At 38.2% G+C, this 22654-nt stretch overlaps 1 protein-coding gene across 10 annotated transcripts in view; it reads right to left on the minus strand.

The window, feature by feature from the left end:
- Positions 1 to 22654, minus strand: part of LOC150084898 (uncharacterized) — a 437743-nt gene that overhangs the window by 39578 nt on the left and 375511 nt on the right. For all 10 annotated transcript variants that reach the window (XM_090376690.1, XM_090376694.1, XM_090376693.1 and 7 more), the window contains one exon: positions 12040 to 12204. In XM_090376690.1, the coding sequence (XP_090232816.1) occupies positions 12040 to 12204 (165 nt within the window). The remainder of the gene's footprint in view (positions 1 to 12039; positions 12205 to 22654) is intronic.

Consider the following 22654-nt stretch of genomic DNA (forward strand, 5'->3'; position numbering starts at 1 on the left):
GTGACATAAGCATTGGGAGATCAAAATTGAGAGTAGGAGTGTGCTATAGGCCTAATGACTCTGATGAGTATAATAAGGAACTGTAAGAGTGGGCCAGTAAATCAGAGTGTCTTATAATGGGAGATTTTAATTTCCCAGATATTGACTGGAATTTGGGGGCTGGATACTCACACACTAGCAGGGCTTTTGTGGATTTATTGGATGATTGTTTTCTACATCAGCATGTTCGGGAGGCAACTAGAGGGAGTAATACTCTTGATTTGATTATCAGCAGTGATTCTTCATGCATTAAGAATCTGCAGATAAACGAACCACTAGGTGGCAGTGATCACAGTGTGCTGAAGTGGGATTTACTCAAAGAGGTAACTACCATTAGGGGTAAAGGGAAGGGTTATTGCTTCCGTAAAGGCGACTACGATGGACTGAGACAGTATTTAAATTCTATACAGTGGGACCAACTGATGATGTTACCAACAGCAAATTCAAAATGGGAAGCATTCAAAGAACTTATCTTGGAAGCTACTAGGCTTTACATACCAACTAAGAAATATTGTTCAAGGTTTAGGCCAAAATGGATGTCAGATGAACTAATGAGGCATATGGCAGAGAAGAAAAATGCATGGGATACTTACAAATTAACACATGACACAGAAGCCTATGATAGATACAAGTTGATATGCAACCAAGTTACAAAGGAGGTTAGGCAGGCGAAGGCAGATTACGAGAAATCCTTGGCAAGGGATGCAAAGAAAAACAGCAAAGAGTTCTTTACTTATGTAAACTCTAGAAGGAAAGGGATGAATCAGATTGGTCCACTTGATATTGATGGGTCAAGTGTTGATGATCCTACTCAGGTGGCTAACAAACTAAATGAATATTTTGCATCGACATTCACACATGAGGAGTTATTCAGCGAGGGGAATGCCAGAGGTGTATTCAACTCTAGCAGTAAGTTACAGAATCTTGAAATAACTGGGAGTAAAGTGGAGGAGAAACTGTTGAAGATAAACACAAGAAAGGCACCCGGGGTGGATGGGATCTATCCAGTTATATTAAAGGAGGCAGCAAAGGAAGTAAGCAAACCCTTAGCCATAATTATGAGAGCTTCCTTGGACTCAGGGGAGGTACCCATAGACTGGAAATGTGCAAATGTGACCCCAATTCACAAAGGAGGATCAAAGGCTGACACAAGTAATTATAGACCTGTGAGCTTGACTTCTGTTCCAGGAAAATTAATGGAGGCACTGGTTAAAGACGCACTGCAGGATCATTTAGACAAGACTTCAGTTATAGCTCAGACACAGCATGGTTTTGTTAAGGGGAAGTCTTGCCTGACCAACTTGATTGGATACTATGATGCAGTCACAAAAGAACTGGATGCAGGGAATAACTTTGATATTATATACTTGGATCTTAGAAAGGCTTTTGATACTGTTGCACATGGAAGACTGCTACACAAATTGGAGCAGTGTGACATTGGAGGCAAATTGCTGCTATGGATAAAGGGGTGGTTGAGGGGGAGAAGACAGAGAGTGGTAATCAATGGACACTGCTCATCGTGGACTGATGTTATTAGTGGAGTCCCTCAGGGCTCAGTGTTGGGTCCATTATTGTTTTCTGTATTTATAAATGATACTGATGATGGTATATCGGGATTAATGTCCAAGTTTGCAGACGATACAAAGGTTGGCAGGGTTGTCAAGGACACTACTGACACTATGCTTCTGCAACAGGATCTGGAAAGGTTGAGCAGATGGGCTGAGAGGTGGCAAATAAAGTTTAACATTGACAAATGTAAAGTACTACACATGGGAAACAGCAACCCCAGAGCAACGTATCAACTCTATGGTACAACACTGACAGTGGTAGAGAATGAAAAGGACTTGGGGGTGGTTGTGCAGGCAGATATGAAGTTCTCTGAGCAGTGCAGACGGGCTGCAAGAGTAGCTCATGGAGTATTGTCAATGATATACAGGAATTTTTCCAGCAGGGATAAGGAGGTGATTATTCCATTGTATAAGGCGATGGTCAGGCCACACCTAGAGTACTGTATACAGGTCTGGAGGCCTCATTTCAAGAAGGATGTAGAGCTGCTGGAACGAGTACAGAGAAGGGCAACAAGATTAGTGAATGGAACAAAGGGGTGCTCTTACGAAGAAAGGCTTAAGTTTTGCAAATTACAGTGTCTGGAGACTAGGCACCAGCGAGGTGATCTGATAGAGGTGTATAAAGCCTTGAATGGTTTAAGCATGCTCAATGCTGATGGGATTCTTCCTCTAGCTCAGAATAATCACCTGAGAGGGCATAAATTCAAATTGAGGAAAGACAGATGTAGGATAGACGTGCGGAAATTTGCCTTTAGCCAGCGGGTGGTTGGTTGGTGGAACAGACTTCCATCCCTTGTGGTGGAGGTTGATAGCCTAAATAAGTTTAAGGCTCAGCTGGACAGGTATTTTGAACGAACAGAGGGGTGAAGTGGAAGTGGTTTTTTTTTTTTTTTTTTTGGCTGATGCTGCATAAGCTTGCTTTCTTGCATCAAATGCCTCTACTAATGCTAATGCTAACTTTTAGGATATTAACATTATTTCACCTTTTACATATCTATTATAGTTGATTTTCTACTATCCTGACCCTTCCAGTCATTGGCACTTGTATAATGTGTATAATTTTCACCTCCATCTAAGCATACTTTATCTTATATATCTATTCATACGTGTGTGTGTGTGTGTGTGTGTGTGTGTGTGTGTGTGTGTGTGTGTGTGTGTGTGTGTGTGTGTGTGTGTGTGTGTGTGTGTGTGTGTGTGTGAGCTTACATTTTAAGAAAAAAAACACACATTTTTCCTATTTTTTTTTATTATGTAATTTTTTTAATATGAAAATATCAAATCAAAATAAAGTTCATATCTAAAGTCAATATAAGGTTTACCTTCAGCATGATAATTGAGCTGGTTTCTTTTTGCATCAATGTTGAATTCTTATTCAAATTTTTGACAAACACAAACAGACAGCATATGATCTCTTTCTTTGCTTTTAATGATTTAATTTAATTATTTTTAATTACTGTCTCAGACATAAGAAAGCTTGTTCATAGAAGTACGAAGTTGCAAACTGAAGTAAGATATTCACTACTCTTGCTGAGATCTCAGGATACTACTTTTTTTTTTATTGAAATCCAAGTTGCAGGTGATACGTCAATGAATTTTAACTTCAAAGTTCGATCAAACTGTAGTTCCATTAGTTGTTGTTGTTGTTATTCTTGCAGAACAAGTAAATTTTGGGAATTTGGTGAGAACTCAATAGAAGGGTTTCTAACCCAGTCATACATTTTTGATGATGAAGGAAAGTGCTGGTCAAGTAATTCTGTCAGTGATTACAAATGATTGATAATTAATTGGATGACTTCCTAATAATCTGATTCTGAAATGAAGTAGGAGTGGAAATATTTCAATACAGCAGACTCTTGATTAACCGGGATTGAATTAACTGGGACATTTCAAGACTCCAAATTAAAAAAAAAAAAAAAAAAAAAAAAAATATCAACCAGAAATCATAAAATTCAAGTAATAACTAGAATAGGTATAAACAGATGTTTTGCAAGTCGTAAATAAGTGACATTATAAGTCATCATTAGGAGATTATTGTGCTTATTACCTTGCAGCCCCTGTTGGCTTCACACCGTCGCTCAGAAAAAAAAAAATAAATAAATAAATAAAATAAAATAAAGACCAAATGTTTAGTTTGTTTTAGTGCGTTGCGTCAATTGTTGTGTTCCATCGCACTGAAAAGGACAAATTTTGTTTCATTATTTATGTCAGGAATGTTGGAAGTTTTTTTTATAGTAACGGTTTTTTTTTTTTTTTTTTTTTTTGTTTAGAAATTGTGAAAATGATGGGCAAACGCAAGAGAATTAAACAACAACTTGAAATTATTCAAGGCTACGAAATACAAATCAGTTTTTACAGTACAATAACATACGTTTTTTCTTCCTTTTTATGTTTTCTTTTCTTATGTGCCACTCTGGCTACTTCACTGCTGTCCCCAGATAAAGTTTTAACTGAACTAATTAAAAATATATAACTATTTTCTGGAAGCTCGTCGTTTGTACCATGAAAGGTTCCCAGAACGAAGATGTCCAGACAGGAAAACGTTTGAAGGTATCCATCGTCGCCCTTGTGAACATGGGACCTTTACACCTCATGCTGCCAAGAGAGGACAACATCCAAAATCTCCTCCTCTACTTCAGAAGTCATAGATCTTGGTCATCCTCTGTTGGCAGCACAAGGTGTAAAGGTCCCATGTTTACAAAAGGTGGCGATGGATACCTTCAAACGTTTTCCTGTCTGGAAATCTTCGTTCTGGGAACCTTTCGTGGTACAAATGATGAGCCTCCAGAGCATTGCTGTCCGCCAAACCGCACATAAAGTGCATATCCGCTTGCTCCTGATTTGAGTACATGGTCGAAATGGAAAACCACCAGATTCTGTCAGTACCTTGTGATGGCCCCGGAGGCGACGCTGGGCAATGTTTTATTTTTGCTGATTGTATTGTGCCATTTAGCTTGTGCAAGACATAAGTTATTGATTGCATTTTCTGGCAAATAAAACTAAGCGTCTAAGGCTCACATCTCCTCGTGGTCCGGGGCAGGCGGGTAGGGGGTGATACCCCTACCTGGCGAAGTTGAGCCAGACAGATCAAAGGGGACGAGGTCTCGTTAATAAATTTGACTCAAGAGGGGGTGTTCAAATTTTCTCCTCTTGAGGTGTGTTAGAGCATTTCCGTGCTCTTAGTTAAATTGTGAGTATTTCCATGCCCTTTGGCACAGTTTGCCTTATTGGCACAAATTCGTGAGTCGATCCTCTGGGACCTTTGCCTGTTAAACTTGGGCAAAGTGTTTTAGATGCATTTATTGAATAGATTTTCTAAGTGCAATTTTAATATTCCATTTTGACAAGTGGATTGTGGCTCCTTGTTTGCTTACATTGATTGTATATTTGTAAATAGTTACTGATTTCTGTTGTTAGATTTCAGTTTTTAATTGTAAATATAGAGTTTTATATTATACATTATGTCTTCTTCTTCTGCCTCTTCAAGTGAGGAAGATTTGATAAGGATGGATGATCAAGAAGTACAGCCAGTTGTGAACGTTATTACTGAAGGTGAACGACAAGATTTGACAAAAGAAATTTCTTGTTCAGCCCAGGAACTAGTGGAACAGGATATCTTTATTGGAAAAACTTTACAGAGAACACCAGTAAAGACAAGATCAACATCATTACCAGGTACTTCCCAATCTTTGCAAAAAGGAAGTAAAAGTAAAAAGTTAAAAAAAGTGGAAGATAAACAAGAACTAAGCGATGGGGAAAAACATAAGAAGAGAAAACGAAAAAACAGTGTAAGTGAGCGGCCGAGTATCGAAGGTTTTGATTACGTTAGAGAAATAAGAAGTGAATTAAGCTCGGTTTTGTGGAATGAGCAAAGTATCCCTATTGCAGTGATAAGAATTATTTTAGAAAAATGGGATAAATTGGAACAAAAGGCACAAGAAGTATATCTTGAGAATGTCTTATTGAAAGAGAAAGTAAAAAGAAAGCAGGAAAAACAAAGTTATTCTACTATTGTGAAAAATAAACTTGAAGATACAGTGTCAAAGGTTATGATTATTAAAGCAACGACAGATAAACATAAAATGAGCGAAGATGTTAAAGTGGATATCTTAAAAGAAATAAGGCCGATGTTATCAAACCTTAAAGTTCGGAACTTAAAACCAATAAGAGATAGGGGAGTCCTGGTAGAAGCTGAAACAAATGATGATCTGATAAAGTTGAAATCGTGTTCCAAAATTCAGGACTTATGATTAAAGTATATTGTGCCTAAACCTGTATATCCTAGAATTGTATTAATTGATGTGGAAAAAGATGTAGAGAAAGAAGAACTATTGCAGCAATTGTGGGTGAAAAACTTTAAAGACTGTGATATAAGTGAAAAGAAGTTTAAAGAAAATATTGAGATTTTAACTGTAAATAGGAATAGGAATACACAGTTGATTAACTGGATTTTACAGTTATCTCCTATATTATGGAATAATGTTAAGGATAGAGTAAGATTATTTGTGAGATGGATGGCCTACAAATTTAAAGATATATATTCAATTACTCAATGTTATAAATGCCTTGCTTTTGGCCATGTTGCAAAGTATTGTAGGAGAGAGATGCGATGTGGTCACTGTTCCAAAGAACATTTGTTTAAAGACTGTCCAAATAGAGGGAAACAGCCCGAGTGTTGTAATTGTAAAGGGAAGAATGAAGAGACTGCTCATGCTGCCGTGGATAAAAAGTGTATTGAGTATCAAAGGGCCTTAGACATTCATAAAAGAAAAATTAATTATGGATAAGTATATTAAAATTTTACAACTAAATGCACAAAGAGCTAAGGCAGTTGCATTGCAAATAAATCATATAATGGAATGTGAAGATTTCTCGGTGGCCCTCTTGCAGGAGCCATATGTAATTAAAGGTAAAGTAGCAGGTTATCCTATTAGATATAGAATTGTTTCTAAAGGTGATAATCCAATGACGGCCATAGTAATTAGAGATCCTGAAGTGGTTGTAACACAAGTGTTATCACTGTGTGATGAGAAACACGTTTGTTGTGAAATTATCGGGAAATGTGGCAAGTTGTATGTTGTTACAGTATATTGCCAGCCATCAGAAGGAATGGAACAACATATAAAGTATTTAGATAAATTATATGAATTAGTTGGCTCTTGTAATGTAGTGGTTGCCTTGGATTCTAATGCTTGTTCTCCATTGTGGGGTAGTGATGTATCTGATGAAAGAGGAGTGATGCTGGAGGAATTCATTGCTGCCTCAGGTATGGAGGTGTTAAATGTGACAGGACATGCTCCTACTTATTCCACGGTACATGGACAGTCATATATTGATTTAACTTTGGCGACTACCTCTATTGTGGATAATATTAGAAATTGGAAAGTGATAGAACATCATACTACTAGTGATCATAACAGCATCTCTTTCTCCTGTGTTATAAATGATTCAGTGAGAATATTGAATGATATTGATAGATTTATGGATAAAACTGCAAGGTGGCCAAAGTTTGAGCAGGTGTTTTTGAGTAGTATTAATGAAATAAATTGGGTGGGCCTGACATCAAATGATTATGTTATTTTAAAAGATGCATGTTCTAGTAGTATGAAGAAAAGGTATAAGGTTAATAGGCCAGTATTCTGGTGGAGTATTGAATTATCTGAAAAAAGGAGAGAGACTTTTCGCTTAAGAAGAAAGTTCCAGGCTGTAAGAAGAATTGGAGATTTAGATTTGTGTGAGGTGTATAAAAATATGTATAAAGCTTGTCGTAAAGAATACGTTATAGCTATCTGTAAAGCTAAACAGAATAAGTGGAGGGAATATGTGAGCAAACAAGGATCTAGGGATCCATGGAATTCTATTTTTAAATTATTAACTAATAAAAGAAGCCTATCGGAAATAATGAGCACTATTGGCAATGAAAATAGTCAAACTTTAACTTGGGAAGAATCAGTGAACAGGATATTGGACGATCTCTTTCCAGATGAAAATGAAGAAGTCAATGAATTAGAAATAGATGGTCAAAATATTGTTGTGACACCAGAAGAACAGTTTACGTTAGAAGAGTTGACAACGGCCATGGGCCAGGCGAAGGATGGTAAATCGCCGGGCCTAGATAAAATAGAAGTTTTGGTTATGAAAAGATCTTTTCAAATGGCTCCAGAATTATATTTAAATCTGTATAATCGATGTTTAGAAGAGGGTGCCTTTCTGGATGAGTGGAAGAGAGCACAGATAAAATTACTTATAAAAGGAATAGATCGTATGCTTAATGAAACTAGTACATATCGTCCAATTGCCCTCCTCTGTTTTGGGCAAGATATATGAAAGACTATGTATGAACCGTCTTATGATGAGGTATGATTCAAGAAATATGTCATCACAAAACCAATATGGTTTTAAGAAAGACTCATCAACTGAAGATGCGGTATATAGATTGCTTCAAGCGGTGGAGGACAGTGAGGAACGGTATTGTTTGGGTGTATTTATTGATTTTAAGGGTGCTTTTGACCACTTATGCTGGGGAGGCATCATGTCTAGAATTAAAGAAGTATGTACAACAAAATTATATAATGTATTTAGAAGCTACTTTTCCAATAGGGAAGTAGTAGTTAAAACAAGATATACAGAGATAACTAGGAAAGTTAATAAAGGATGTCCACAAGGCTCGGTGATTGGCCCCTTTGCGTGGAACATGGTCTTTGATGAATATTTAAATGAAGAAATGCCTGGTGTCACAAAGATAGCTTATGCTGACGATCTGGTAGTGATGGTTCAGGGAAATTCCAGATCTTCCATAGAAAGCAAAGCAGAAGAAGCTTTGAGAACATTAGAAATATGGACAAGGAAACATAAATTGCAGGTCTCAAAGGAAAAGACGGTTCAGATGTTGCTCAAGGGAAGACTAAGCATGAATAGAGCTCCTACTGTACGGCTGATGGGGAGTGCCATTCGATATGCACAAGTAACAAAATATTTAGACTTAATGATTGAAGAACGTTTGTTCTTTACAGAACACGTTAAGTATTTAAAAGTTAAAATTAAAACCTTATATGCCAAGCTCCGGAGGGTGATTAGAAGAGATTGGAGTATAAAAGGTAGAGGCCTCAATCTGTTATATGATTGTTTATTTTCACCTATAATGTGTTATGCTGCCGGGGCTTGGGTTCATAGGATTGGGAATAAGGTTATTCAAAAACACCTAGTACAAGCACAAAGATTTGCATTACTAGGGATTACTCGGGCATGTCGGACGGTGTCCACAGAAGCCTTGCAGGTAATATCAGGTAGGTTGCCAGTCCAGTATGTAGTATTAATAGCTGGAGTTGGATATCTTACTAAGCGAAACATCAGGAAGACAATAGTAAGAATAAGAACTTGTCCAGAACCAGGAAAAATTTATACAAGAGCAGATGTTAAAAATGAAAAGAACAGAGTTTTAGAAGAAGTTAAAATTAGATGGCAAATGGAATGGGAAACATCTGAAAAAGGACGACAGACCTTTATGTTTTTGCAGAGAATTAATATAATTGATGTTAAAAGAAAGTTGTGGCAACAGTTTGATCTTTGTTCTACGTTTTTGTTAACTGGACATGGATTGGCATTGAGACTCTTTCAGCTTGGACTTAAAGAAAATGGGTTGTGTAAATGTGGAGAGCTTGAAACATCTCAGCATGTTATGCTTGACTGCAATTATTATGTTGACTTGAGAATGGAATTGGAACTATCAATTGGCTATCTGGAGAAAGAGAGACTCCATGTTATGTTCACCGATAAAAGGTTATTTACTTATTTTAATAAGTACGTTTCGGAAGTCTTTAAAAGAAGATTTAGATTGCTGGGTAGTAGTGGCATGCCTCCAAGTGGCAGAGATGTCAACTCATCCAATTAGGATCAATGGATAGAAAATCAAAGTTGATTCTCCTTGCATGAGGCTAAGTGGCCAGATAGGAATTGTTTATTGTTCGGTTATTATTTATTTATTTATTAACAAAATTGAATTCTAAAAGTTAGGAAAAATCCCATTCTCTGACATTACCGCGGATAGGCTACGGCCTCGGTAGCGGATTCGGCGAATGGAGGTTAAAATGGTTAACCATTGTATATTTATAACTAGTACCTTGTGATGAAGGAAATCACCTGCGGGAGATAAGACATTCCAATTAATAACTCGGGAACCAAGCATTTCTGGAACAATGTTCATATAAAATATTTTTATTGTCTACAAATGAGGAACTCATTTCTGAAGTTATGCTGTGTATTTTTGAGACACCCTGTATATATATATATATATATATATATATATATATATATATATATATATACACACGTAGCATAACGTCAATCAAGTTATCATCTGTTGTGTTCGTGCAAGAAGTTTGTCTGGGGAAGTTAGGACGTTTTCTTTTGGGCCATACATGCTAGTGTTCAATATGTTTAAGTGCTGATAAAAAAATCTGATAAGTGGGCTAGTTTCGGCAGCCATTTTGTATCTTCAAGAAAGTCATAAAAACTAGCTTTATTATTATCTTTAATGAAAAGCAGTAGTTCCTTTTGCAGCTCAAATCACCTTGTTGAAATTTTCTCATTTGAAAGTAATCTTAACTTAGGGTGCAGAAGGAGAGTCGAGGGTCTTTCTGCATATTTTTAAACAGTGCTGCAAATGTGCATAACTTACGAGGGTGTGCTTTATAAAATTGACCAAGTTCACAGCTACATCAAGGACTTCATTTAAATCTTCCCCAATAATATTTGAGACAAGAATTTCCCAGTGGATTGTTATGACATCAGCATTTTTTCTTTGATGAGTGTAACAAAGCCTTTTATTGAGCTGATCATCGAGAGGGCACTATTAGTGCAAATTTCAACAGACTGCCTCTGTGAAAAATCACAGGATTCCAAATAGGACATCAAGATTTTGAAAAGTGTCTTGACCTTTGGTTTTTTCTGGCAGTTCTTTACAACAACAAAAAAATTCTATTATTTCACCTTTATTTTTAAATCATACAAAGGTCAAACAACTCAGTTTATATCTGTTGACTTGGAGAGTAAAGTTAGTATTTTTCAATATTTCAGGCAGGAGATTTTCAATGTTATTTTGTCGTGTCAATTTCACTTTTGGCCATTTTCACCTATTGTTGTTTTCACTATTATTTTACAAGTAGGAATCATTAGACTTCAGCAATATAGAAACTTTTAATGTTTTATGCAACTAGCTCAGCTAGTAAATAGCTGGCTTCTTGAGACTTTTCACTGATACTTACATTCTTCTCAAAACCTTTATATTGTTTGTCTTATGAATCCAAAAGTTACTGAAAGTAAACAGCTGTCTTATTTGACAAGTGGCCATGATTAGTAATGGACTCTTGGTTTCACTTGGCTGGAGCAATAGCTATGTTTGTTTGTTTTTTTCCTGCAAACAATGCACAATGGAACAGAACAATTTTCATCTCCAGTCCATGTAAAACCCATAGCTAAGTAACTGTCATTGCAAATGCTATTTTTTTTTTTTTAATACTTCTATTCCTGCTTTGCTTGTACTTCTTATTACTGGCATCAGCAGTGGCAAATGATGCAAGGAAGCAAGCTTATACAGCATCAGCAAAAAAAAAAAAAAAAAAACACGACACCTCCCATTTCACCTATTCATTCCCACCAATACTTTGTCTAGTTCTTCCTTGAATTTTTTTTAAACTATCAACTGCCACAACAACGGATGGAAGTTTGTTCCAGCAATCAACCAACCATCCACTGGCTAAAGGCAAACTTCTGCAGATCTATTCTCCAACTGTACTTCCTCAATTTGAATTTGTGCCCCCTCATGTGTGTGGTCTGAGTGATAGGAAGAATCCCATAAGTATTGAGCTTGCTCAATCCATTCAAATCCTTAAACACCTCATTCAGATTACTTCACATTTGCCTAGTCTCCAGATGCTGAAATTTGCAGAACTGAAGCCTTTCTTGGTAAGGGCATTCCTTGTTCTGGTCACCAATCTTTGTCCTTCTCTGTACTCATTCCAGCAACTTCACATCCTTCCTAAAATGAGGCCTCCAGACCTGTATGCAGGACTCAAGATGCAGTCTGACCATTGCCTTATACAATGGGATAATTACCTCCTTATCTTACTTGGTGAAAGAAGGTGAAATAATGCACCTTCTTTTCATATGCTACAAAATTTTTCCAATCTTCAAAGCCATAAGAAAATACTGTTACAATTTTAGATGCACAAAAACATTTCATGAATAAAGAATATTCATGAATTAAAAAATAAAGAATTAAAACCAATAACAATTTACAAAATGGGAAAAAAAGTGCCTGATACTGTTCTGACTGAACTAATATTAAAATAGAGAAGGTTTTATAATAATGCTGAAAGTGATTCAATAAGTTTATTTCTTCCCAAAAAAAATTATAGAAGTGCTCATAAGAACTTACCCTAGCAACTTGCAACTGAGCCTGAAGTTCTTTTACTAGTTCTTGTTCTGCTTGTAGAGCATCTTTCCCCATTTGTATTACAGAGTTCAGTTTTATAGCTTGAAGTGAAAGGTCTTGGCTTATCATTCGCTCCTTATCTAACTGTAGTCTGACTTCATCCAATTCCTGAAACCAGTTGTATGAAAACATATACACTTAGAAAATAACTAGGATATTCAAACATATGCATGTCATATAAAATGCAAGTCAATATATACAATACATGCAATGCAAGCCTGACTTCATTCCAATGCCTGAAATCAGCTGTACGAAAACATATACACTTAGAAAGTAACTAGGATATTCAAACAAATATATACACTGCCAGTCAATACTGTACCAGAGCAAATTTAAATGTGTTAAGTGCATTTCGAGCAATCATTTCAGTAGTAACGAAAAATTATTTTTAAATGTATTCAGCCAATAGTGTTGAAAAATTAAATAATATCTCTATTTTTGAACAGATTTTCATTTAATTAACGTCTTTAAATCTTTCACTTGATAAATTATTCTCAATATAAATCCATCAATTTCAGTATACTGTGATAACTTGGCTTATTTACTCATTTGTGAAGATTGATTGATTTATGAGTTCCTGGCACAACAGCTACTGTGGCTAAAATGCACCTTGAAGGTTTTATATGGCAGTTCTGTTCGTGTTTCTATTTTGCTGGAAATAATTTCCAAGGATCAAGGAGTGTGTATAGCTTAATACAGGGATAACATCTGATTTCATATTTGGTTATAGAAGTTTATTTCCTTGAGGAACTGAAAAACATCTGTTATATTTTTCCTATCTTCCAATATGGTTTTGAGAGTGAGGGAGTGATGCTTGGTTATTAACTCTTTAAAGCAGTTTCGGCACTCGGCTGCAAAAGCTGGACAAGTAATTAGTACATGTTCCACTGTTTGTTGTGTGGCAGGTAGGACATAGAGGGGATAATCTCCTCACAAGAGATAACAGCGGCTGAAATGAGTGTGTCCTATTCTTAACATTGTAAGTATCACTTTGTCATGTCTGTTTTGTTGTATGCTGGATTTCCATGATTGGAGTAGACTTTTATGTGTTCCATCATTCAGAATCATGAGGTTGTTCTCAAGTATTATTTTCTCAATTTGTTTACCCTTCTGATCTATTTTGGGATCGCTCCATAGTGCATGATGCCCATTTAGGTCACATAAAATAAAGAACGGAGAGGGCAATTGGACAATCAGTGCATCAAAATCTTTCAAGTCCTTGAATGGGGGTAGATATATTGAGGTTACGGTAATATCGAAGCCTACTGCTAGACAAATCGCAACTGCTGCTTGAGATGCCACATATCTATTGACTAATATTGCAAATCCTCCTCACGTTGTTCCATCTGATATGTGGTTTTCTGTATATGGTATAGTTTTTAATTGTACTGTTATCCTGTAATTTCAAATATGTTCCTTGTAGGCAGATGCTTAAAAGATTATATTGGGTAATGAGGTCTATAATATCATTAATGTTTGCACAGAAACCTCGACAGTTCTACTGGATAATCGTATCTGTCATTTCAGTTTAGATGATCACTCGGATTGGGTCCTTGGGGCTGTTTTCACTTTGTCTGCCTTGGTTTTGTCTTTCTTTGGAAAATAGAGGTTTCCTGTATCCATTTCTTCTTCCACGAAAATTTCAAGGACAGGGTCCTCTCTGGTATTTCTTACCTCAATATCCATTTGTTCTGTAATCTTTGTTTCTGTATTACTTTTCTTCTCGTTGTTTACTTTTCTTGTAACAATTTCAGTATTATCAGGGGGAAAAAAATAGAGGCGTATTTTTCTTGTTGCCTTTGTGGTGGAGAAGATTTGTAAAATTTGCAAGCCCATTCTGAGATTGATTCTCTTAGGGGAATTGTGACATCCATTTGTGTTCCACAGCATTTTGAATTAGGAAGTCTCATTTCCAGATTCTTTTTGGTTGTGATGACTTGAGCATATGAAGGTTTATTCTCTATGTTTATTGCAACTGCTTTTTTAGCTTCTTGATATGTGACTGTTTTCTGCTTTGTACTTTTGTATTCTTTTTTCTTTCTTCAAAATTTCATATTCTCTTAAGTAGGCAGTATGTTCCCCTTCACAATTTGCATATTTATGATTTCCATCTGTGCAAGTAGAAATGAGATGTTCTTGGGATCCACAGTTGGTGCACATCGGTTGATTTGATTTTTATTTTACTGGTGCAAAAATGACTGTGATTATAATGCACCAGGAAAATGTTAAAATAAGAAAAATGATAGATTCTGGTAACCTTTAAAAAGGGTTACCTCGTCAAATTTTTATATGTATATATATATGTATAAATAGAAGCAGTATAAGTTTAAAAATAAATTATCTAATTTAGATACGTGTGTATATAATAATGGCTTGTAAAAACTTTAAAACTGCTGACACATGGTCGTTGTCTGATAAAATCTGACTGTCTGTATAAGGCCCAGCTGGGTGAGTAAAAGCAGCAAAATATATATTGTGAATATGGGTAAAATTAACGCAATCGATTAAAATATGCTTTATAGATAAAACGGTATCACAAGACTTTTGCCCTCAGCAGGAACGAATGTGTTAGATAACTGTGTCCTATGCAGAGTCGAGCAAGAACAACTTCCTCGCTATGATTCCTACGCAGACTAGACTGCCATGTTTCTATTACAAGCTTTATCTGGTATAATTTATTTGTTCTCTCTCTATGCTATAGGGTGTATATCTTGTTGCAATTATTTTCCTGTAGTCTGTATAGGGAACCGACAGGCGAAGGTTATCAATGGAAGTTGCTGATTTTACTGCCATGTCAGCCAATTCATTTCCCCTAATCCCAATGTGGCTAGGAATCCAGCAGAAGCGAATATCAAACTTGTGTTCATAAAGAGAATGTATCTTCTGCTGAACCCGACAGAGAACTGGATGGGAGTTATGTCTTAAAGATAATAAAGCCTGTAATATATATCAAAGAATCGGAACATATTATTGACTAGTTCTATTTTTTTTTTTTTTTTTTAAGGCTGATGCTGAATAAGCTTGCTTTCTTGCATCACACGCCTCAACTAATGCTAATATCAAAGAATACAGATACAGTCAGTCCTCTATAACACCTGTTTACACTACACGAATTCGATCATACACGATTTATAAAGAGGAGAACAATATCACATATAACATGAACCGAATTCGCTTATGCACAATTCGCCTTTGTGTTTACAAGAAATGGCACTCGAACGTGGAATTACCCCAACTGAACGCAACACAATAGAAATTATTATTATTATTATTATTAGCTATATGGTGCAAGGAAGCCTGAGGCTTATGCTGCACCAGCCAAAAAAAAATTCCGAAGTTACCCTGAGTAACAGAGAGAGAGAGAGAGAGAGAGAGAGAGAGAGAGAGAGAGAGAGGGGGGGGGGGGGGAATCACCAAGAAAGAGAAGAATGATGATATTCATAACAAATTCTAAATCGAAGGTTAACGATGAACTGCAAAATATCTAGATTAATAACGATTGATTCCGCTCAGGACCCTGGGTGTGCCAAAGCCCATATTCACCAGATGTGAGCCCCTGGGGAATGAAGAGAAGATTTTGAAAATGTATTTATGTTTTTTTATATCAGTGAAGGGGAAACACATTTCACCATAATAATGCAAAAACCCACATAGTTCCAGCTATCGTATTATCGCAAATGAAATTAGATGGAATTTATTACCGGTTTATAACAGAATCCACTAGCAGAAACGCAACTGGAAATTGTTTTTATTGTTTTATGATAGTGACCCCAGAAATGTGATTTGGTAAAATGTGAGCTAGTAAGGTGTTAATAGTGTATCTCTGCCTTTACGGTGTTGTTTATTCAGTTGCTACACTCACGCAGCTTTGTTTATGTGTATCAAGCATGCCTCCTCATTTTATGATTGTGCTTTATTTCGTAAAAATAAGTAAAATACTTAAAAGGTGTGAAAAGGAAGCATTCTGGTGAAGACACTACAGATTCAGAGAGAAAAAGAAAAGCAATATCCAATAGACAGAGGTGGACTGGGCAAAAAATTATTACCCAGGAAAATTTGTAGGGGCCTCATACTAGTGTTCATGGCCAAAATCACATCAGCCTCCATCGTCTTCTGGCCTCCGGCCCACCGGGGGTTCCCCAGTAAGGCTTATGGCCAGTCCACCTCTGTCGATAGAGAAAAAATATGAAATTATTGTGGAATGCTTTGAGCGAAATGAAAGAACATGTGATATTACACGTGCTACAGGCCTAAATGAGGCAACACCAAGAATTAGAAATAATGCAGAGAAAATAAAAACTTTCATAGCAGAAACAACTCAAAGTGGTTTTTTTTTTTTTTTTTTTTTTTTTTGCTGATGCTATAACCCCAGGGGCTCACAGTATGGAGTTGGCAAACCCAGGGTCCTGAGCTGGATATCATTCTTCTCTTTCTTGGTGATTCCTTTCTTCTCTCTCTCTCTCTCTCTCAGGGTAACTCGGGAATATTTTTTTTTTGGCTGGTGCAGCATAAGCCTCAAGCTTCCTTGTACCTTATGGCTGATGATAATAATAATAATAATATATAAGCTTGCTTTCTTGCATCATGTGTCTTTGCTAATGCTAAAAATCCATTTGATCAAGACCAAAAACAAAGAATTGGAAGAGATGGAATGGCTGTCATGTGTTTGGATAGAAGATCAAACAAAGAACAAGTTTGCTTGTGATAGAAGCAAAAGCATTAGCAATATTTTATTATGTAATAGTCATAATAAAATACATACATATTTTATTACAATTATTTATTGTGTTTGGTGATGTTTTGGTTACAAATGTGTGTTCAATCTTGGGTGGCCGACACCTTACCCTATTTTCCCTACAGGACCTGTTATTTATATTGCACAATTTTGCATTGCACGAGGGTTTCTAGGAACACAACTATCGTGCTATATGAGAACCGACTGTACAAGATGTTTGCATTTTAGGAAAGCATCCTGGATGGATGTTTCCTGTCTAATAAGATGGTCTAGAGTGGACCGGTTCCTTCGGAAGCTGCACTGCACTGGATGCTAGAGAGGTCATTTAATTCTAAATACCATATTAAAGGAAAATTAACCATTCTCTCTCTCTCTCTCTTTAGGATTTTGCACAAACAGCTTGTCAGAACAATAGGATGATAATTAGGAGGGAATTCAGGAGCCTTTCCTGGCTTCGCAAAGGCAAGAATGATTGCCTTGCACCAGGCATCTGGAACCTGCTCTTCAATATAGATTCTGTTATATAGAAGGAGCGGGTGATCCATAGATTTTTGATGAAAGGTGCTTAATCATTTCATAATGGATGCCATCTGGTCCAACAGCACTTGCCTTAGAAATGATAAGAGCTCTTTTCATTCCTGTATAGTGAGTGGCCCTTTGTAGGGATAAAGGCCTTTTTTGATGTGAAATTAAGTGTTTATTGATTTTATGTTTCAGGACCAGGAACTCTGGGCAACACGATTATATCACAGAGATATTATAGAATGTTTCCCCAAGAGAATTGGCTATTGCAGTTGGGTTTGCAATAGTACATCCATTATAATCTAGGATTGAGGAAACGTGGAATGTATATTTTCCCTTCATTTTCCAGATTTTATCTCAGATCAACTTAGTACTACTGAGCTGAGTAACTGATGACGTAAAATAGATCCATGATTCCTTTTGACTCTGATGGCAGATGTAGCGTGCTTTGGCTTGCACACATTTAAAGGCTATAAGGGTTATGTTGTTGTTATTTGGTTTTTAGGAGCATTAGCAACTAAGGCCATATTGCTCCGGGATATGCGGTGGTCATTCCCTGACCTTTCCGCATCTTCCGTATTTGGTGGTGACGGGCTCGAACCCCGGTCTAATCAAGAAGCGTGTGCTATGCACTGCTGTTCCTTCCCACCTGGCTACGGAGGTGCCAAGGCTATAAGGGTAGCTGTGGTAGGATATTGTTGGAATATCTCTCAGGCTTTGTTTTGAGCCTTTTTTCTTCTTTGCATTGTGAATTCCACCATGATTTCGGAAAAGGTAGGTGGACGGGCAGATGTTTGTGAAATGGCATTTGCAGCTGCTTGGATGATATTTTCTGTGATGTACGTAACTGCATCATTGATAAGCTCCTGACTGACTGCAGTGATGTCAAACTCTGCCGAATGTTGGAAGGCATTCCAATCAGTCCGATCAATGTTTCACTGCAGTAATGTATAAGGAAGACATGGTCTCCCACTATGTAAGGAGGTTATCACAGAGAAGTGATCACTTCCATATGGGTTCTCCTCCACTTCCCTAGTGAGTGAAGGAAGTAGAGAAGGGGAGCAAATAGAGAGATCAATGGCAGAAAACATACGGGTAGCCATGTGGAAGAAGGTTCTCACATTTAGAAGGGAAAGGTCATTAAACATATGTTCTGTGACTCATCTCCTTTCATTAACATTAGCATTACCTGCCCGGGTGTTATGCCCATTAAAATCCCCAAGAAGTAAGAAAGAGGGAGGCAACAGCATTAAAAGATCATCAAGGTCTTTCTGGGAGATGTCAGTTCCAGGTGGCAAATAAATAGAATAGATGGTTAACAAAAAAATCCACTGTAAGGTGAATTGCAACAGCCTCTATGCTGGTTGTAAGTAGCAAAGGCTGAACTGAGGTCTGGTTGCCCACAAGGATAGCTACTACTCCATGAACAGGACCATCTGCCATTCTGTCCTTATAAAAAATTGTGATATTATACATGGTGGGGTCATCATTTGCCTTTAGGTAAGTCTCCTACAAGCAAAAGCAGACTGGTTCGTGCTTTTGCAGGAGGGCCTTAATGTAATCAGTATTTCGCCGGGATCCACGACAATTCCATTTTCAGAATTTAGCCATTATTTTGGCTTTGTAGGTCCATCAGGTGGCTTCCGAGGTGTTGAGGGCTTACTTTTGTCAGTTTTGGATTTATCTTTTTTGGGGAAGTATGGACACTGTCCCATGTCCATTTCCTCTTCAGCAAAAAGTTCCACGACTGTTTTGCCATGTACCTTTTCTTCTTGACATCCATTTTTTTCTTGAGAACTAGGATGTACATCAGGTTTCTTATTCTTTTCTCCAGAAACTTGTTTTCTTACTGGTGGAGCATTGCGAAGTTGGAATGGGATAATGGAATAACATAAATATTAAATTTTTTTAAATAATGTCCTATGTTCGAAATCAAACAAAACATACACTACTACTTCTTTTTGGTGTCGCTAGTGTCGTTGTTAGTACGGTTGACGTTGTAGTATGCTGCACTTCATTTAATATCCTAATGTATTCATTGTGCTTTATTTAATTCAGTTGTCCAGAAATTGTCAGTAAGTTATTCCCTAACTGGCTATAAATTTTAATAGATTTTGTAAACTGTTAATATTAGTTTATTACCTTTGTAATATTGTTAGGCCTAACTCAGGAATCGCTGACTGCCTTGTTTAACCCTAGTTAGTTGTTGGCGCATCGGCTTCTGTGCCTATAATACACCTCCCAAGGTTTTTGCAGTACTCTGATCCAAGCCCGAGGCGGGATTTGAGCCCGCGACCTTTGGGTTGCCAGGCAGGCACTTTACTCACCGAGCCCAGTCGGCTATTTAAACTAGGGCGCTGATACTGGATGTGTATGGCTGATTTTGCCCCCACGGTTTCGGCAGAAATTAGAATTGTGCCACTTGATATAAATAATATTGCAAGCACTGGTGTAACTTAATACCATTATAATGACCATATGGATGTCATCCCAAGGCAAATAGCACGTAAATCCTATTGGTGGTATCTGTTCTTGTGGCGCACTTCTTAAGTTGATTCATCTACTAACTTGCAGTGGGTATCATCTGCACTCATTTTCTGAGCTCCTTCTGTGAGACTGTCTCGACACTCGCTCATCCGCAGTGAACTCGCCAATTCCTATCTGCTCAAAATGGAGGGTAAATCGAGGAAATCGGCTGTAAAAACAACCCTGCCAGTGACCGACAACCCTAAAATAGCAGAGCAACACGAAGAACATGAGGGATCTCAAACTGAACCCCCCATTAAGAACAAAAAATCAATCGGTACCAAATTTGATCGAAAAACCAGGTCAAAATCTCAAAACAGAGGGACCATGGAACCCCGCCTCTCCCAAACCGAGTACACATATATGAGACAACCTGACCTCTCCCTTGACCCCAGCATGCCTGAGGGGACAGTTATCCAACAATCGCTACAACTCAAAGTAGCACTGGAGAACTTGCTCAAAGAGCCAACTAACAGAGTTACTACACTTCTTAGGGCAGAAATCATCACCCTATGGAATAAGCTAGAATCGCTGCTTATCCAGACTCACCTGGAAAGCGAAAAGGCAACTGCAAAATTGGAAGCCTACACTGACTGTGGAGTAAAACAAATGCGACAGCGCGACTCCACATATGCCCAAGCGCTGAGGAAGTCACCACCGGACTTTATTCCCGAATCTCAGGAACTGAGCTACCAGAAAAACAATTCAGGTGCCAATCTACGGACTACACTGAAGAAAACGCTATCACCCAGACCTAACTTTGTGGTACTTAAACCCCTTACCAATGAAGGTCGTATGTCCAGTGAGGAGGTCAAGAAGACCATCATGGATTCCTTGACTTAAAGAACACTAAAATCAAGTCAATTCGCAAAACGCGAAATACAGGAGTAATTATAGAAACAGCCACAAAAGAGGATGCTGAACTGATTGTTAAGAATCCTAAATTACCATCTCTGGGACTCCTGGCCAAGCCCCCTAGACAAAAGGGCCCTTGCATACTGGTACTAGATGTGGACAAGGATCTCCTTCCTGAGGAATTGCAAAGCGAAATTTTCCACAGAAACTTGAAACAGGAACTCCCAGATGAAGAACCAATTTCTCACATAATCCCTAAATTCCAAACAAAACCCAGAGCTGGGCACACCATTAACTGGGTCTTTGAGCTATCACCCAAGGCTTGGAAGATCCTCTCCCAACAAACAAGAATTTACATCAACTGGGGCAGCCACCGCTTTAGGGAGCATGTAGCCGTCCCCAAATGTTTCAGGTGCTGCCGTTTCGGCCACACAATTGCACACGTGCAGGCAAAATCTGCCCACCTGTGGCCACTGTGCCGAAATGGGGCATGAATACGCTACATGTCCCAAAAAGTCTCAACCTCCCACATGTGCCAATTGCAAGGCCCTAAAGGTGCCAGCCAACCATTCACTCCGTGACAGCAGTTGCCCAGTTTATCTCAAAGCCAGAAGTGCTCAACAATCAAGAATAGAATATGGGGAGTAACAGACCAAACCTAAATATCCATACCGTGAAAATAGCACAACATAACACTCAGAGGGCCAAGGCTGTTGCTGCACAACTGGTCAAAAAGGCAGATGAAGAGAACTTAGATGTGCTGCTGCTTCAGGAGCCATACACTCATAACAAGGAGGTAAAAGGCTCCTTGAGATTTAAAGTGGTCCAGGTTGATGGTGACACACCCTGGGCCGTGATCGTTGTTCGCAATCCCGAACTGACTGTCACCAAAATCAGTGATCTGTGTACTAGCTGGGCTGTGTGCGCCCATGTAATTTCACCACTGGGGCAATTCTACTTAGTTTCGATATACTGTCGGCCGGGGGAAGATATTCTTCCTGCCACCCGATATCTACAGACCATCTAGCTACAAATGCCAAACGCATTATAGGGGCTGATGTTAACTGCACGTCCCCAGCCTGGCACAGCCGAACTCAAAATCACAGAGGAAATAGAAACAGCCAACGTCTTGAGGACTACTTGTCTAACAGCAACCTGGTCATTCTAAACAAACCTAACTGCCTGCCAACTTTCTCCAGTACCCTGTGGGAAGCTACAATAGATATCATCTTAGCCTCAAGCTCCATTGCTCAGCACCTTGCTTCCTGGACAGTCCGTGAGGACGGGACCACCTCTGACCACAGGGTACTAACCTTCCAACTACACCGTTCACTAGTCACTCACTCAACCAACCGAACTCAACAAAGAAGATATGCCCTGAATAAGGCATATCTTCTTTGTTTTTAAGGAGGAATTGACCAGTGCAGCCAGCCGCTTCAATCCTAGCGGCCTCAGCCCAGACCAGCATCAATGCGCAATTACAAAGCTCGTCAGTAATGCTGCAAACAAGGCTATCAAAAAGAAGAGATTCACACCTGGTGCTGTTCCCTGGAGGTCACCTGAACTCCAGGCTCATTTACCGACGAAAACGCTATCAACGTGCAAGAAGAAGAACATGGCCTCCAGAAGAAACAGAGGCTTTACTGCAGCAATATCGAGTAACCAGGAACCAGTATACCACAACAATAAAACAGCGCAAAAGGCGCTCATGGGAAGTCCTGGTAAGCACTGAAGGGAATGCCGATCCCTGGGGGATTGTGTACAAAGTGACCACTAACAAGCTCCCCAGAGGAGAGGTCGTATCAACCACAAAATTACCGAACGGACTCTACACCAGATCATGGCAAGATACTATCAACAATATTCTAGACGCTACATTCCAGCAGCCTGCTGACCCACACACACCGGAACAGCTACAGC

This window comes from Mastigoproctus giganteus, chromosome 6 (genome assembly GCF_048544385.1).
Source record: "Mastigoproctus giganteus isolate SK-2022 chromosome 6, ASM4854438v1, whole genome shotgun sequence".
NCBI lineage: Eukaryota > Metazoa > Arthropoda > Arachnida > Uropygi > Thelyphonidae > Mastigoproctus > Mastigoproctus giganteus.